Consider the following 17,531-nt stretch of genomic DNA (forward strand, 5'->3'; position numbering starts at 1 on the left):
CACCACCCTCTCTTCTTTTTTTTTTTTTTTTTTTTTGAAGTCGGAGTATGAATGAAATTATTTTTAACCAAATGGCTGAAATGAAGTCACCCATTTTCATTTTTATTTTCAATTTAGGACTCAACTTCCTCCAACAAAATATGTTTATAGTTTATACATAAAAATATGTAGCATGTAAGTGCATCATAGGAGAACACGTGCGATTACTTATATAAACTACTATCTACAATGCACGCAAAAGAAGATATTGACTGATATTGCTTCAAGGTGACATAAAGTGGATAACGGTCGTTTGCATAAGCCGGAGCTTGCAAAAAATTATACTCAGAGAGGCAGGCTTCAAACAAAGAGATCAGACACATGAGGCTTCTCCATAAGGATAAGAAAAGTAGTCACCAAAGTAGTAGCCTGATGATAAGAGGGCGATAATTCCGCCCAAGTTGCCCGAATTCGAAATACGGGCGTTGATTAAATTAGAGGACCGGATGCCCCACACCCGAATGGCTCGTTGGCGGTTATACTTTCCTTCCACTTATACCAAGGTGGCGCTGGGATGACGTACCCACACATGAAGACGATGAGCCCAGTGGGGTGAGCCCACGGGTCGGGGAAGACATGCGAAACCTGCGACCTGTATCGAACATTTCCTGATAGAAAGAAGGCCCAGTGGAAGCTGCTACGCGGGTGGGCTAGTCTCTCCTCTCCCCCCTCTTCTATTTTTCAACCAAAAAAAAAAAAAAAAAAGGATAAAGAGAGTACCAGCCTACTTTATGTACAACGAATAGATGAGAAATACTAATGCGACACAAAAATCTCGTACCACATGTAGCATTTACGTTTCTTCCCTCAATGACAACTTGTACGACGCCATATTCCAGTTGCCGGCAAAAGCTGCAATGAACGAGTCGATCACATATGTGTAACTCTTTGCATGAGATTTGTACCTACTTAATTTCAAATGAGCGCAGAGTATGCTAAATTCGTGGCAAATAAATTATCCCAAGAAACCTGCTTTGTGGTATTATAACATGAACCACCTCCCCAGAAAAAAAAAAAATAAAAAAAAATGACACGACCAGAATTAAATTATTCAATAAGCCATAGCTGTATAGGCCAAGCGTGCATGTGACTCTTCGAAGTACAGTAAAAGGTGGGCAAATGGGATACTACTCAAATGGTTCGACTCCTGGGATAATGGATTAGGCTTGGACCAAGAAGCAAAAGCTGAAAAGGGCTCATCTTAAGCGAAGCTCCTCGCCCGAGATGTCTTCACTTTCGAGAAGACCCTGTCGCTACCAAACAGAAGTAGGGGAACCTTTAACTAGCTTACTGTACAAACGCAAAGGCATGTGGTGTCTATGATTATTAGGAGCAATCAGGAGAGGATATCCTGGATTTTACCTTAAAAAGAGGGTCGATCTTGCCTTTCGCCGCCCATGCATGCTTCATGATTTGGCGTGATGGTGGCTGAAAGAAATCCGTTATGGGGCCTTGTGAAAGCGACTAGAGAGAGAACGAGAGAGATGGGTCCTCTAGAGTCCAGACCCTGCATCACGTGGTACTCGTAAATCTCACATGAGATCGCTTTCACAAACCTTTTCCAAATTTTGCAGCTCTTCTGCGTAATGAGATCTATTCTTTTTAGAAGTGTGACTTCTTTAACTTCCTGAAATAGGTAGCCTGTTGGATGCAGTACATTAAATGATGATAATTACTAAAGCGAAGAACCAACGCAAGAGAGAGAGTGCAAGTGTTTGGTGCTCGCTTCGACATGATTCTTGCGAGTTTCCCCTGTCGCAGATTGACACCAGTGAAGCTCATGGCGCACGCATATCACTTCCAAGATATTGGCTTTATGTAGGACCCAAATGGCACAAATCTGGTGGGTTGCTCATCTCGTTTACGGTCGACAAAAAGCTCTTCTTCTGACTAGCAACAATGAGGGCAAAAGTTTTTTGAACCACTGGGTTAAAAAGATTAACAATGTTGAAATGAATTTTAAGGACAAAAGAAGGTTTTCTAAGAGGGCTGGAAAAAAAAAAATCATGAACTTTACAGAACTGAGTACTTCAGAGCGACGCTGCCTTTAGGGTTCAATCCGGTGCAGCATGTACAGTGTTTGGCAAATGCGGCTTCAAGGTGCGACCTGCACTCACAAATCAAGCACAAAGGGAACGGGTTTATCGCCGTAAAAAAATACATTATAATCAAGAATTCTAAGATACAGGTTGTTAGAAAATATAAAATATACAAATAAATCTACCTCATCCTATAAGCTTAAGCTTTTAGGATAAGTGGTGATTTTAACATGGTATCAGAGCAGAGGTCCTGAGTTCGAACCTTGTCTCCGCACTCTTTAACCCCATTATTAAAAATTTCACATGTTGGGCTCGCCCATTAAAAAAAAAAAAGTCCGGCCCACATGTGAGTGAGAGTGTTAGAAAATATAAAATATATAGATAAATCTACCTCATCCTATAAGCTTAAGCTTTTAGGACAAGTGGTGATTTTAACACAGGTACACCTAAATCTACCCTTTGCCAAGGAAACTCTTTCAAGACCTACAGAATTTGCGAGAGAGGCATTTATATTTTACAATGACTGGATCTGTGTTCACTTTTCTTAATGCTGCAAACCCACAAAATTCATTTTAATCCAACTAGCCTAAGGTTCGCTCTCGGTGATCTACTGAGATGTTGAGCATGCGTATGTATATGCATACATGCACACGCACATACAAAAAGGATTAAGTGTTGATTGGTAGTAAAAGCTAAAATAATTGGCACGAAAGTGATTTAAGATGTTCTTTAACAGAAAGAGAAAAAGAATTTACTAACGTTTACTCTAAAACATAGGTAGGCTAGGATAAACTTGATATGCTCATAATAGGAAGAGCATACAATGTCATTTTTACACACAAAGAAACTATCTATCAATTATTTAACCAAAAAATGCATGAGATAATAACACATGTTTCTCCAAACAGTCTTGACCTTACTTTTACCTTAAGCTAAGTTATTCCTAAACACCCATAGAAAGTTAATTGATGGTGATGAAGACAATAGGCTGTTTTATCTGGATTGAGTTTGATTTCTCAGTTGCATGATTTTTTTGCATTTATCAGCCTTGCAGAACCTATGCAGTAGAAAGTAGAAGTGCAAAGGAAAGATAATCATACAATTGAAGCATGATCCCCATCCAGTAATTCCCAAGATGAGGAAAAATGTTCCATGAAAAGCTTCACTAGTGCCGCTTCATTTCCTGTAAGATATTTGTTACATTTGGAGACAGCTTTGGAAGGAATTTGAATAACTGCAAAACAAAGAAAACTGTGAGGATAAATAATATTATAATTAAGACTCGTACTGATCATGATATTGCAGATAGCACTGGAATGTCAGAAAGTGACTCCCTAGACCAGTATCAAGGAATTTTAAAGTACCATGTCTTTGACCATAGAGCCTTGATGGATTATTTTGTCACTAACAAACTTAAATCATAACAAAAGGGGATCCCGTTGTGAAAGTAGAAATGTCCAGCTAGATTGCATTGTGGTTACAATTATTGATATCAAGGAGTTTTTGGCACTTTCACTTAATACGAGAGCAATTAGGACTTCAAAAACTTGATGATATGGAGTTGTACAATTTTGTGCAAGAGTAATGAGAGATACCAAGAGAAATCCTCTAAATGATCCTTTTACTGGATGATTGCAAATGCATTTTTGTTGAGCAGGTGGGGGAGGGAAGGGAGGCAATCAGTGAATATCATTTCTTTCTTTCTTTTTTTCCTTTTTTGTTGTTCTTGGAAAGTTTGAGAATTGAACAGGCTTGACAAAGAAAGGCTAAAGAAGATACTAGGGAATAAGGTCAGCGGTAGTAAACCAAACCATCTACATAAAGCATATAACTCCTAAGGAATCCTTCTCCTGCTACTATACCTGCTTATGTCATACTTCCAGCAACATCTCACACGAAGGAACTTCTGTTATTTCTGCATGCTTTCAAGATCAAGTTCTGATTTCTGAATATTTCATCTGTATAACATGAAAAAAAGAGAAGAAAATTTCAATATTTTCATTACCTCATCAGATCTGGTGCTCAATTATATATTACAGATCATTTCCTAGCACTCTAGCTTCCCAGAGTGACCAAGAGAACTGCTACCCCACTCTCACACCTGAATTCCTTCTTCACGCTGCTGCAAGCTACAAATTATTAGCTTTCTGTATTAGTTGACGGTTATTATATAACATTTCTTGGTTGCAATATGGACTTGGGACTTTCAATGAAGGCAAGGATCAAGTTGTGGCACAAATAGAAGAGCAAGGCAAAAAAAAAAAATCAGACTGAACGACACCAGTGTATGTAGACAAACTTTTGATTTATGAGAATAGTCCACTGAAGTTGAACAGTTTCGAAATTCATTTGACAACTTATAAGTTAAGGTCTAATTATTTGATTTGCTTGAAACAAAATTGGAGAGAGCAGGTTAGTTTTTAGGGCCAGCAAATGAACTCTTCTAATTAAGTTAAGATTAGACGAGCAGATCTCATATTCCACATGGAGGAGAGTTTTGATGAATGCCTAGCATGGAGGAAGCGAGAAAGAACTCTGGGGGAAGTTTCTTGGGATCAAGATCTGCAAAACCGATATGGGGAACCATGCCAACACGTTACTGGTTTGGTATAGTAGGCTTGGTATCGTACGGTACACATCCTATATTGACACCGGGTACTGCCAGAAACCGGGTGGTATAGGTCGGTGCCAGGCTGTGCGGAGCAATTTTGCTTGTTTCAAATCTGTATGGATTGGTTCGGCTCGTATGCAAAACCAAACCTCGGTATTGTACCAGTGCCTTACTGGCACAGTAGGGTGCAGTCAAGTACAGGGTGGTATGGGTTGGTACGACAGACCTTGCTTGAGATTGTTGAATTCTTCCAAGTTTCCAAGGTATATGTTAGTAATCAGTGCTCTGACATTTGTATTAGATAATCCTAAAGTATATAAAAAAGCTTTCTTGTTGAGGAGTGGCATGGGAGGGAGAAGTAAAAGTTTAATCACTACATGACTCAAAAGAGAAGTAGGATGTGTTAAAGGAGACATATAATTCTTATGGCTAAACACTTGCCTGCTAGCACAGAAAAAAAAAAAAAACATAATTTTGAGGCCTTGCAAAAAGGACTATTAAATAAAGTTGCTATCAGGGAAAAGATGAGAAAATTGGTAGAGGATTTCTAATGTCTATGCAGTTACAAAAAGATACTGCTGAAATTGGTGCTTCTGTTGAGGTACACCATGGATATAAGGCTGAGAGTAAGACCACAGTCTGATTCTTGAAAGACTAATGACAGGGAATTTGTAGTAAGAGACAAGTATATAGAGCCTTGATGCTTAATACAGGAGTGATCATTGGATGATCAAGGGTTGACAAACTATTAAAAGGAATGCAGATAATAAGAAAATTAAGGCGAAACTCTAATTGAATCATGCAGGGATTAGAACAACTGAATATAAGAAACTGTACGCATTGAATAAGAGAATACTGAACCTATTTATTCCTTTTGGATGTTCAAGCTTTACAAGTTAGTTGCGGCAAATCTTGACAAGGGGCTCAGCTGTGACAACAGGTGCCTGTTCTTTTAGAAAAGATGTTCTGCATCTCATGCTTCATTATATGTACACCTAAACATCCAATTTCAGTGTCTTAGGCAAGTCCCTCTCTTCAATTGAGAAGGTGGAATGTTGGATGCTGTCCAAAGTTTAACTATGTGGAGAATCACCCTAATGTGATACGGTAAACAATTTCGAGGATATAAATTGTAAGTTTCATGCATTGCAATTTGCATCACTTCAGCATCCTGTTCAATGAGGGAAAATCATTGCATTGTGTATCCTCTCTATAGAGTCTTTTATCTCCCTTTGATGGATTTTATTTCTTTTGTCCAGCAAGTTACCTGTAGGACTAACATCCTTTAGGTTTTGGCGTAACAATTGCCTTTACAGTATGATATAATTTCATTTCTGTTAGAGAAAAGTATGAAAAATATAGACACTGCGACCTACCCAAAGCTTCACACAAGCATCAACAGCTACCGGAAAGGAGCAGATAAAAATAGTTATTGCAGCTTGGTCAACTTCAAGCCCATAATGTTCAAGAATTATTTCTATCAAAGCCTGCCAGCCTGATTCAGAATGATACCTGCACTTCAATAAAATGATGAGCATCTCAAATATATGACATATTAACTATGAGATTCTTATTATCAGTTAGCATGGTTTGCACCTTGCACCAAGAAATTTCCATAAATAGTTAAATGTGCATTATGCAAAATATGTAAATAGACTGTAGCATTTGAATAAGAAAAACAACCAAATCCACACCAGAGTAACAAGTCCCAAAGTAGTCAATCAATTTGCAATCTTGCATAAATAGAAGAAAACTTCTATAATCAATAAATGTATTTAAATAGAAGACAAAAGAATCAAATAACAAATAATCTCTAATGGATATCATCTATGGGATAAAATTTCAACATATAAAGTTACTTTTCATTTCCAATTCTAGCTTATCAGGGTTTTTTTTAAAAACCATGAATGTGATAGCAGACTCATCATTAGAGAAGAGGATGATTCTTGGTGCACAAGTCTCATCATTTCCAAGCATACAAAAAACAATAGCAACAAAACGTGCATTATTCTATTTCCAATCATATGTAAAAAAGTGAAATTTAAGATAGTACAGATAATTGAAATATCTTACCCCAAGAAAATATCTGTAACTAGAATAACAAGAAATGCCCTCCCAGTGTCTGAGGTATCATTTAATAACTTATATCCTGTAAACTTCAGCAATGCAACCTAAGACAATTACTTGCAAACTAGAATAACAAGAAATGCCCTCCCAGTGTCTGAGGTATCATTAGAGAAGAGGATGATTCTTGGACACAAAAAGCAGTCAACACAAAATATGCATCTAAGACAATTACTTGCAAACTCTTGCATTACCATATAAAAATAGGCATACAAAGTTGCCATCAAGAAGATTGTGAACTCTATTGGCATAAGGCATGGGAACCTGGAGAAATTATCTTTTACAACTTATAGTCAATGTACCCAACCAGTTACAAGAGCACTGTAACCTCAAGAAATTATCGTTTAAAATTTATAGTTAATCTATACCTAGTTACAAGAGCACGAAAATCGAGCAAAGTTATCCAACATACCAGTAACCAATGATCAATTACTGAAGCAAGGGTGGGGTTAGCTTGCTGTGACCTCAGCTCGATAGTTGTTGGCCAAAGACATAAGGTTGTCAACCAATCAGGGTGTCAAGTTCAATTCAGATCAAAAGTTTTAGATTCAGCCACTATCTTTACTTGAATACTGATTTCATGTGCATAATGTTTGTCATTCCAATAAGTTTGGATGTATAACTGAATTCTATACTCTACCAGGTTCTCAACTTGCACTATATATTTTGGTTGTCTTTTCAAATTTGAGTTCATGAAGTTTACATAATTCAGATATCCATTATAAAATCCCCTTCTGCAGGGTCCATTTCAATTTCAGGAGTTATGATATAAATTGTGTTCCAGTTTCTTCATATGTTAGTAAGTGGAGTTATTAAAGTTCATGAACATGGTTATTGGTTATCATCATTTTATGATGAATTCCATCAAAAATGTTTTTCTAACTCTTCCTATCTGTTAATCTATATTTCCTGCATGCAAATCACTCCTACACATGATGTGATACTTGACCCATGTTACTTGGCATCACATGCAGAAAAATTAGCAAGCATGAACCAACAGAATAGCATGCACAAATTCTGGGCTTGATATGATGCACATGAACACGTTTGCGTGCGCACATGCACACACGGAGAGAAGGAGGAGGGTGAGATTTGACAAAAAGAAGCAAAATTTAACATGATGATTGCATCATAGAAAATGTCTTTCCCAATAAAAACCCCAAATAAAATGGGAATTGCAAATTTCTTTCATTGTCAATCAAGACATAGAAGAGGGCTACTCAACACAATGGACAATGAAGATCGATAATGAGGATCGCATAGACAATGAGGATCTCTACAGTCCGCAGTTCCATGACAATCATCGAGCATCTGAGTGTGAGGAATTCAAAGAATACATAGAGGTTGTAGTTGCAATTATCTTATCGCATCCACAAGAGATCATGTATCAAATACATGAAGATCATGTAGTGATGAACTTAACAGGGTACCCATGATTGGTGCAATAAACAGTCATTTAGTGATACATGCGAAACAAAAAATGCATTTAAAAAGGTATGTCAAGTTTTACCACCTTACTTTACTTTGGTAGCAGGATGCAGTCAACAGCATCATGACATAGAGAAAACACATAATGCTTAGAGTGTCAAGACCTGAACTGTGCACAGAACACATCATCTGTAATTTTAGGTCTCAGATCCTTACTTGTCCATCACTCCATATATTATCATATATAAGATTAGAAATTTTTGCAGGACAAAATTTGCACTGTTCTGGTACCTGATTCTAGTTGCTTCTGCCAAAGGATTCATTAAATACTTATTTGTCATAACAGAAAGATTAGGCAAAGCAACATAGTTTAACACAATAATTCCATATTTCCCATCCAAAGCTATTACTTGATTCTCTTCATCATTTTGTCAATTTTTCCACCATAAGAGAAGAATTCTTCCATCAATTAGAATGATTTAGTTATTATAAAAAAGGTACAAGTGTTAATAAAATATGTGATCCCAAGTCAAATAATGAGAAACAAGGATAAACCCATCATAGGTTTTGCATCCACATGTAAACTACTGAAACCCTAAAACCAATAAGAAAACATTTGTTAAGAAATATCTTCTTATAATATGAGATTGTATTAAATATTTAAAGCAAGAATAAGATAGGATCATCTAAAGACCATAAAAATTCAAATACAATGAATGCAAATTATTGATATAATAGAATATACCAATTTTCTGAAAGCAAATAAAGAATAGATTAGTAAGGTATTAGATAGCAAACTCACTTTGCACTTATTAAAATAGATAAGAATAAATAATGCAATCCCATACACCATATCTGACCAGATATTTGCAAATGTTTTCCGGTTCTCCAATCTCCATTCATCTCTTAATTCTATCCTGATAAAGCAGCACAATAGAAGCACCAAGATTATAGTAGATTTGGAAAGAATTTTGTTTTGTAACTTGTCTAAAACCATCTTCTAAGTCATTTTAAATATTTTAGAATAATCCATGAAGGAGTTAATCATGGAAGCTTTAACATCGTAGAATATCAAATGACATTTAAACCAAATTTAGAGTAACTGTTATAGTCCACAACCTTTATAATGGTTTTGACACACTGCACTAAGTTAGAACACATATGACATAATAAAGAGGAACAACCTAGGGCAGGTCAGGTTTGGAAATCTATAGCTGGGTTGGGTCCCAAACATAGTTTGCAAGGTTCTAACCATAGATCGCTAAACTGGCTAGTTTGGGATACTAAACCATGCCAAACCGGCTAGTTCGGGATACCAATTGTGCCAAACTAGCTTGTTCGGGATACCAAACTGGACTGATCGATTACCAACACAGTTCCGAGCCTCTTTTTTGAAACGTTCAATCACCCCCCCCCCCCCCCCGTTCGCTGAAATAACAATCGAATCAAAGCCTCCATGACTTCACGACTTCACATCCTTCTAAAGGGTTTGTCTCCTCCGACTCCCTTACCTCCTCCTCCACTCCCCTCCCTCTCTCTGCCCCACATTTGAATCGAAGCCTCTCTGTGACTCGTTGTCCGTTTCAGAAACTCCTACAACCCCTTTGCCTCCTCCTCCACCCCCCCCCTCCCCGAATCGAAGCCTCTTCATGACTCCATGTCCCTTCAAAAGCTCTTTCGGTCCCTTTGCCTCCTCTAGCCTCTCTCTCTCACTCACTCTCTCCCTCCCCCCTCCCTTTTCCGCATGGACCCGAAACCCTTGCCTCTCTAATTCGAGCCTGGAGCTGGACGATGGCCCCGATTTCTTCACAGATGAGTCCCCGATCTCTCTCTCCCTCCCTCTCCTTCCTCTCCCCTCTCTCCCCCTTCCTCTCTGGGCCCTCACTCTCCCTTCTCGTGGTTCTGGTACGCTACAATTCGATACAGCACATATCGGTGCCATACTGTAATGAGCACCAGCCGGCACACCTGCAAGCACCGATTCCGCCATCCATAGTTCTATCCAAGTCCTACTGTGCAAACAAAGGCAAAATGACCAAGTCCTACTGTATGCAGACAAAGGTAAACAATAACCAAGTCAGGTCCAATATCAACTTGAAATGCACACCCTCACACGCAAAATCACCCATAGGCTACTACTTTCTCAAATTACCCTCAACTCAAGGTGAGACATACAATGAGCTTGTTAAGAATAGAAGAGCCATAAGGTGTATAATATTGCCTATCGATTATTTCTGAGAAAAAAGTTGAGCCAAGCACAACAGTTTTTCTACTAACTCTAGATTATATATCATATGCTTCAATGACGAAAAAGTAGAAATATCCTTTTGGTAATGAGCAGGTTTATTTGCTTCTGTAATGCTATTGCCATTCACTCAAATGTTCACATTTCCTTAATATGACCAACTCCAAATCTTTCACTCTGTAAGACTACACATTCCAAGAATCCAAATTTTATGCAATTAAAGAAAGAGCAAAAGCCATCATGAATACAAGAAGAGTGATTTTCTGATGCAAAGTAATACGACTTATACGTAATTCTTTTAACAACAAAGGTGGGAGTAAGGACATAATATAGAGGAACATATATGCACTCATGCACATGCTTGCACACATAGAAATATGTTAAAATTATGATAGACAAGCTGAACAAAGAAAAAAAAAAGATGGAACTTACGCCTTGCGCCGCAACTCCAACCAGACTTCTTCATCAGAAAGTCGAGGAGAATTACCAATCTCTACTTCTAAGCACAATCTTGCATTCTCTACTTTAATAGTTTTCATCTCAAGTTTTTGATGTCTTCGTACATCAAGCAACTCAGCAGCAAGCAGTACAGTCTTCACATACCTATTGTACATAAAAGATTGGTATCTGAAAGCTCATAACAAAAGCAGCGGTCATATCTACATCATTGTCAATGGACCAAATGCAATCAACCAATTGCAGCATTAAGGAGAAGTTCATCAATCACATTATCCTCGTAAGCTGACCATGCTCATAGAAATTCAGGTACTATCTTGGGAACAAGGTAAAGAAATCGCAGTCTATTCATAGTGAAATGCTGCACCAATTAACAATTGGACAAGTATTTCACTTTCTTCTGTTTTTCCTAAAAGAGAGCAAAGATTTTCTTATTTTTTCGTAAAAACGAAAAGATCAAGGAGTAAGTTTATGTTCACTTAAATCAAAATGTGGACCGGCTTACATATAAGATGCTATGACATAACAATTGCACCATGATGGAGACATGATTACAAATGTGTGATGAGAAAATAGCTATAACAGAGCCATGACATTATAATTGCAACTCTGGTAGATAACAGAGCAGATTAGAATGTGAGAACAGAGAGACATGCATAAAGCTTTTTTGGAATTTCCTACGCATCAGCTTACAAGATATATCAGCATCGATAAACTTTGAGATTTAACTACCCTTATTTTATTTTTTTTTTTTGCTTAGGCGGGTTCTTCATACAGTGCATGTACGAATACACCCAATAAAATCAAAATACACTAGCTCGCGGAGTGCCAGTGACAGCTCCCCCTCCTCTGACCACAGGGTGTACCCTGAGTGGTGGGCCACGTAGGCAACCACCTAGTCGGCCGCCCCATTGGCTTCTCTGAATACATACTTGGCCTGGAAGGTCACCCCATCCCTCATCATACCAGAACTACCCTTATTTAATCTTCATTTTCTTTTCTTTTTTAGTGAGTCATGTTGAATAGAATTAGAGATACATGGAATGCTCCTTCAAAAATCAATTTGCAGCTCACATATTGGCGAGAACTTCCATTGACAGGGAAAGCAGCGCCTCCTCTGTTTCTAATATTTTGTAGAAATTTCTTTTCTAGTAAGACGACTAAATTACATAGCCCTTATAGATACATGCATTAGCATCGGTATACAAAATGTTGCGAAGCTGAAGAGGCATGGATGCACTATATCTCCAAAGCATCGATCCAGAATGATGGGCAACATGTGAAGTATCCAATTTGCGGCGCTATTAGCTTTTCTATAATTATGAAAAGCTTCAAATGCTACCAACGTAGAAATCATCTCCCTCAAATCCACCAAAATAGGATGAGAAGTATCACCCATATCAACCGGACTAGATAACTAATTAATTACTACCTCGGAATCTCCTTCTAACACAATGTTGGGTGCCTTGAGGACCATGATGGCAAATGCAAATCCTTCCCAGGCCCCTCTCAGCTCTGCCAAAGGGACCATGGAATCATAAAGATGACATCCTCCAATTGCCACTAAGTTTGAGCTAGGGTTAGAAAAACGAACCCCACCCCACCATTAGCACCACCATCCAATACGCTGCCACCGGAGTTGATCTTGAGGAAGCTAGGTGGTGGAGGCTCTCTGGTGATGAACATCATCCTTGAAGGCGCAAAAACTACTAAAAGGGAGACCCAATTTTTCCCAGCTATCTAATACCACCGAGAGGCAATTGCATGGTTGAACTCAGCATCTTACATTTGAGCATTTGATTTCTTTAAGGAATGTAATCAGAAGATCAATCGGCAAGAGTGAAAGATGTAGGTTCTTGACAAGATCTCTTAGTAACTGATAAGCGGACAAGAAATTTGGATATGAATGATGCTAATATTGTATAGTAGGTTCTTTCAAGGTTCGCCGTCTTGGTACGGTACGGTACGCGGTTCTTTTGACGTACCAAGTGTCGATACGCTAGCGGTACTGATACCGGTTCCGAACCGGTGCAGTACGGTATGCCCGGTACCATCCGGTTTGGTACGGTATGGCATACCATGGGTTCTTTTAAAGACCAATCTTTTTGAATATTTTCTCAATATATCTATTTGTTGTCCTTTAGTTTGCCTTTCAGAATTTCACTTCTTTTTTCTTGAGAATGAAGAAAGGAAAAATTAATTCCTTATCTTTCATTATCAAAATACGGAAACTTATCATTTTACCTCATTTTAACTACTCGTATTGGACTCGGCGAACATCATAATACATTTTTTTACTAATGCACCATGTATTACCCTTGTGCTCTATTTTCCTAATAGAGAACTTGTAAAATCATTAGAGTCTCGTATGACTAACAGATAACCATGCAAACAATTATCAGATCATTTTCTAAGAAAGAATTCTAGGGAAGCAATGATCATGAATAAAAACCACCATCCAGCATTTCTATGTTGGCGATTATAAATGGGTCCTCAATGGGTCCATGAAAAAGCAGATAATTCTCAGTCTGATAAATGGTTTTGTTGATATCCTACAAGCATCATGTAAGGGTCATACTTGTTATCCCCAGTTCAATAATGTTGAAAAGCACCATCCTCACGAGCATAGCACCTTAGAATGTCATCAGTGTGTGCTTTCTAACATCACTTCAGGAATGGTGGCAATGATTCTATCACAGTTCTGAACAATGTTGTCCTTTTAAACTTTTAGGATATCTAATACCACACAAGATTGTGAAAATGGATCATATCATAGATTCTAGATTTTATGTTTTAATGTTTTTCCGTTTCTTAATAATTTACAATGTTGTGAAGATTCAGCAAGAACATGAGGATAGTGTAAGTAGGTACATTTAAGTCATAAGAAATAAGTAAACGATTACCTGTCCAAAAATGGCATGAGAACATAGTCGTGCACCAGAAAGTCTAATGCCCATGGAACAAGGATCAACAAAACAATAAATTTTGCCTGAAAAAAGTTTATTTCAATCAGTGAATAACTGCAACAATTGTATGGGCATATCAATAATCTACTCATATGCATAATATATAGAAGGAAGAATTAGTCCAACAACAAACCAAATGGCAATTTGATAAAAATATCGGTCTTTGAAGTAGCAATTGTTCTCATTTAAAGAAAAATGCACAATATGCATACAGTTCTTGGTAGGAAACCAATTAATAAATTATGTTATAAGTAAATGATTATTAAGTGTCAAACGAGACATAGTGTATGGATGCATGTGCGTGGTCTGCATCTTTTTTTGCCAGTATTCTACAGGTTTTATTTCAACAAAGAAGCAATGCTTCTTATTTCGTCTTTCTTACTGTAGTCCGCATTAGCTTAGGAAAAAAATTACATAATTTTTGATTTTAATGTAATTTCCACGTTAAACTTTAGGATTATTTCTTCTTTTAGGAGTGGTTTAGAAGTTTTGTTTTGAATAGGATTAGTGAATTCAAGCCTTACATTAGGTATAGTAAGGTTAGGATTAGGAATGTCTAAAATCATTAACAACATGTTTCGAAAGATTATTGATATATTTAAATTTCAGATTCTATGGAAATCTGAACTTTAGAATTTTTGAAATTTTGGTTGTATTTGTTACACAAAGAACTTAGCTAAGCTAAAAGGTTAAGAATAGGTTTGAAGTTTGTAAAGGAGATGGTCGCTTGTTAATGTCGTATGCAGAAATTAAATCAGCTTCTTAGTTTCTTTTCTCCTGTGTGGTGCCATATAATAAGCATGTGGCTTGCAACCTTGGATGTAAGGCCAAGGTTCACAGTGACCTGAGGCCACCAGATACCTCTTCTTTATTTTTTCTGTTCTTGGATTTTTCTCTTAGTTCTTTAAGGTTTTCTTATTCTTCTTCTTTCCTAAAATCTAAATCTAGTTTATTGCAATTAATTGCAGGAGACCTACAATCCCCGTTCCCCTCTTCTTTTTCTCGAATAGTAGTTTCAAATCCCATTTAAAGCCTAGAACAAAAACAATAGACAACCATGAACTGGATTCGCAGAAAAATTAGCTCTCTTGATTGACTTCTTTCAAAATTCTGGTCCAAACCTGAAATGCAAACCAAAGGTTCAGCTATAAGCATCTAAAAGACCTTGTGCTATCCCACATTATTTTCCTTCTTAGGTTTCTATCTTCTGCGCATCTATGTAGAGAACAAGTCTTTGATATTTTTATCCATGTTACTGCACTCTAGGCACAGTTGCACTCAGTTCTCACAGCCAACTGATCACAACAATGGTGCTGAGGCAATATCTAGATGCCCCCAGTTAAGCAATGGCTGAGCCTGATAGATATCTAGGAATCTATCATTGTAGGCAGGCTTGGATTTCAGCTACCAATGTAGCAGTCCTTACATTAACCAGAAAATCATATTTGTTATTTAAAATTCTCGAGTCATCCACCTATTTGCGCTTTCAGGGACCAATGGGCAAACTTGCTCCAACTATGAGGGCCCCTAGCAAGCTGCTCAGATATCTAGATATTCCAGCGAACCTACTCAGATATGTAAGAGCCCAGACATGTCATTAATGCATGTCTCTGGCCCTTTCATATATAAGTTTGGACATACATGGCAAAACCCAAGCACAGGCAGACATACTGATGTACCTTTACATTGAAGGGGAGTGTAAGCATGCCCAATGAGTCTAAAGAGTACCATGTATCAGCTTATCGTAGCAGGCTGAGACTCGTGCATGCAGTGACAAAGACCAGAATTCATGCAAAGCAGGACATCTGCAAACACCAAACTTGACCAACAAAGTAAATGAACTCCTTTACACTAATCTGCATCATCTAAAATAGACGCAACTTTATTTTGAAATGCCAAGCGCTAATTCACCATTGCAAGTTTCAAAAAAAGAAACAACTATATCCAGATGTTCAATAAGGATGTAATTTGCTGTTTGAATTCCATCCCATGAAAATATGAATGATTTAATGGCTACACGCATCCTTTATGAACCATATACAATAAATCAAATCAAACCAGTTGAAGGGATGAGGTTGCCAATAGGTGCTTGAGTTAAGCAAAAAAGCTAATTAGGCTCAGACAGACATTATGAGTCCATTGCTGCCAAAGAACTAAGATAGCCTTTCAAAGTCCCAAAAAGAAGTTAACTAGTTCGCATGCTAACATGATATAGTAACATCCCCCTATTTAAAGATGAATATTTTGTAACAACCATGATAATTTGTAGAATGGCAGCTCAAGCATAACAAATCAAGAAAAGTCTATGAAGTGGATAGACGGGGCTTTTGGATGCCCGAGTAAGATATGTGTGGAATAAATCATATATCAATGGGCAATGAATCTGAGAATGGTAAATCAGGTTTATATAATTAATTAGTGGGAGCTGGGAGTCTACAACCACATTGGTATACAGAAATTCGCAATCCATTCAAAAGGTGATTTATGAAATCTCAAAAATCTTATGGTTGCAAACTCATCTGTCCCTCTAATTCTACCTGCTTAATTTCTAACTTCTCCTCTCAACTAACAAAAAAGAGGACTTCAAGATAGTGCAGCACCCATATGTGGGGAACCATTTAAATTATTTGGGCATTAAAATATCACCTGAGGAGAACTGTTTAATCTAAGAGTAAGTGCTAATGAAATTCAATGCAGGTGTCATGGTTCAGATGGCTTATCTACGTACCGAGCTTGTTGAAGCATGTTGGAAGACCATGTCCTCAAACAACAACTCATCATCACTTTCACCCACTGAATCTTTGTTGGCCTTAACAAGACCATTCTCCCGCATTATCACATTTGGATCATCAGATACCTCGCTGAGTGTTTCTGCTCCTGCATCCCATTCTTGATCCGTAGATGATGTATTTAGATTGGATGCCCCATTTCCCCCGAGCCAAACTTCCGATGCCCGTCCCTCTGCATTCCTTGCATCTCCTTGTGCTTCACGCAGCTCAGATATCGCCTCAGCTCTCCTCTTCCACGCTTCAAACTTTTCATCCTCTGACATCTCTTCTTCCCCATCATCTCCATCGGAGCCATAAGCATCACCAAGCACATCCTCCGCGCTCCAGCAAACCAACTGCCATCACCATCATCCGAAAAGAACTTCTGCCACCAGGTTCTCTTCCTAGTGTGTTCATGTTTCGCACAAGGAACCAAGCGGAGAACATGGTTTCTCTCAGGAGCAAAGGCAACCATGTCACAGACAAAAGATTTCCGGCGAAGTCCACCCCTTTTGAAACAGATACCACTCCCGTGGCACAAAACCATTGAAGTGCTCATCAAAATCCTGAACGAAACGCCACATTTTCAGTCTTTCCAGACTCCTAGAGTATTCGCATGCTAGAACTCGGCACCGGTGAACTCCACTGCAAGAATCTCCAAAGAGCGCAGTTGCTGCAATCCAAAACTCGAGGGGGAAATCGGATTGCTCGTCAGAAATCCTTTAAGTCCAAAAAAAAAAAAAAAAAAAAAAAACAGCTGATCTTGAACCCTAACCCCATCAAGAAGCCATCAAAGAACAAGCGGAGGATCCTGTCCCTTCAGGGAGAGTAACGTGGGTGCTGCTGGAAATTGGA

At 38.1% G+C, this 17,531-nt stretch overlaps 1 protein-coding gene and 1 long non-coding RNA gene across 2 annotated transcripts; both read right to left on the reverse strand.

The window, feature by feature from the left end:
* Nucleotides 1–626: 626 nt before the first annotated feature.
* Nucleotides 627–1,540, reverse strand: LOC149768301 (uncharacterized). The gene is made up of 3 exons (XR_016399309.1): nucleotides 1,402–1,540; nucleotides 821–891; nucleotides 627–713 (listed from the first exon to the last, which is right to left on the reverse strand). It is a non-coding gene; the product is annotated as an uncharacterized LOC149768301 (long non-coding RNA).
* A 329-nt stretch (nucleotides 1,541–1,869) lies between these two features.
* Nucleotides 1,870–17,386, reverse strand: LOC103701438 (protein DAY-LENGTH-DEPENDENT DELAYED-GREENING 1, chloroplastic). Its single transcript, XM_089928962.1, is given in 9 exon segments — nucleotides 1,870–2,146; nucleotides 3,179–3,312; nucleotides 6,066–6,201; nucleotides 6,763–6,860; nucleotides 9,044–9,158; nucleotides 10,919–11,089; nucleotides 13,846–13,931; nucleotides 16,637–17,025; nucleotides 17,028–17,386. Coding segments are annotated over 8 exon segments (1,272 nt in total). The 5' UTR covers nucleotides 17,236–17,386; the 3' UTR covers nucleotides 1,870–2,146; nucleotides 3,179–3,243.
* Between the last annotated feature and the right edge of the window lie 145 nt (nucleotides 17,387–17,531).

This window comes from Phoenix dactylifera, chromosome 2 (genome assembly GCF_051530095.1).
Source record: "Phoenix dactylifera cultivar Ajwa chromosome 2, Ajwa_hap1_PhDact_Kaust_v1.1, whole genome shotgun sequence".
Lineage (NCBI taxonomy): Eukaryota > Viridiplantae > Streptophyta > Magnoliopsida > Arecales > Arecaceae > Phoenix > Phoenix dactylifera.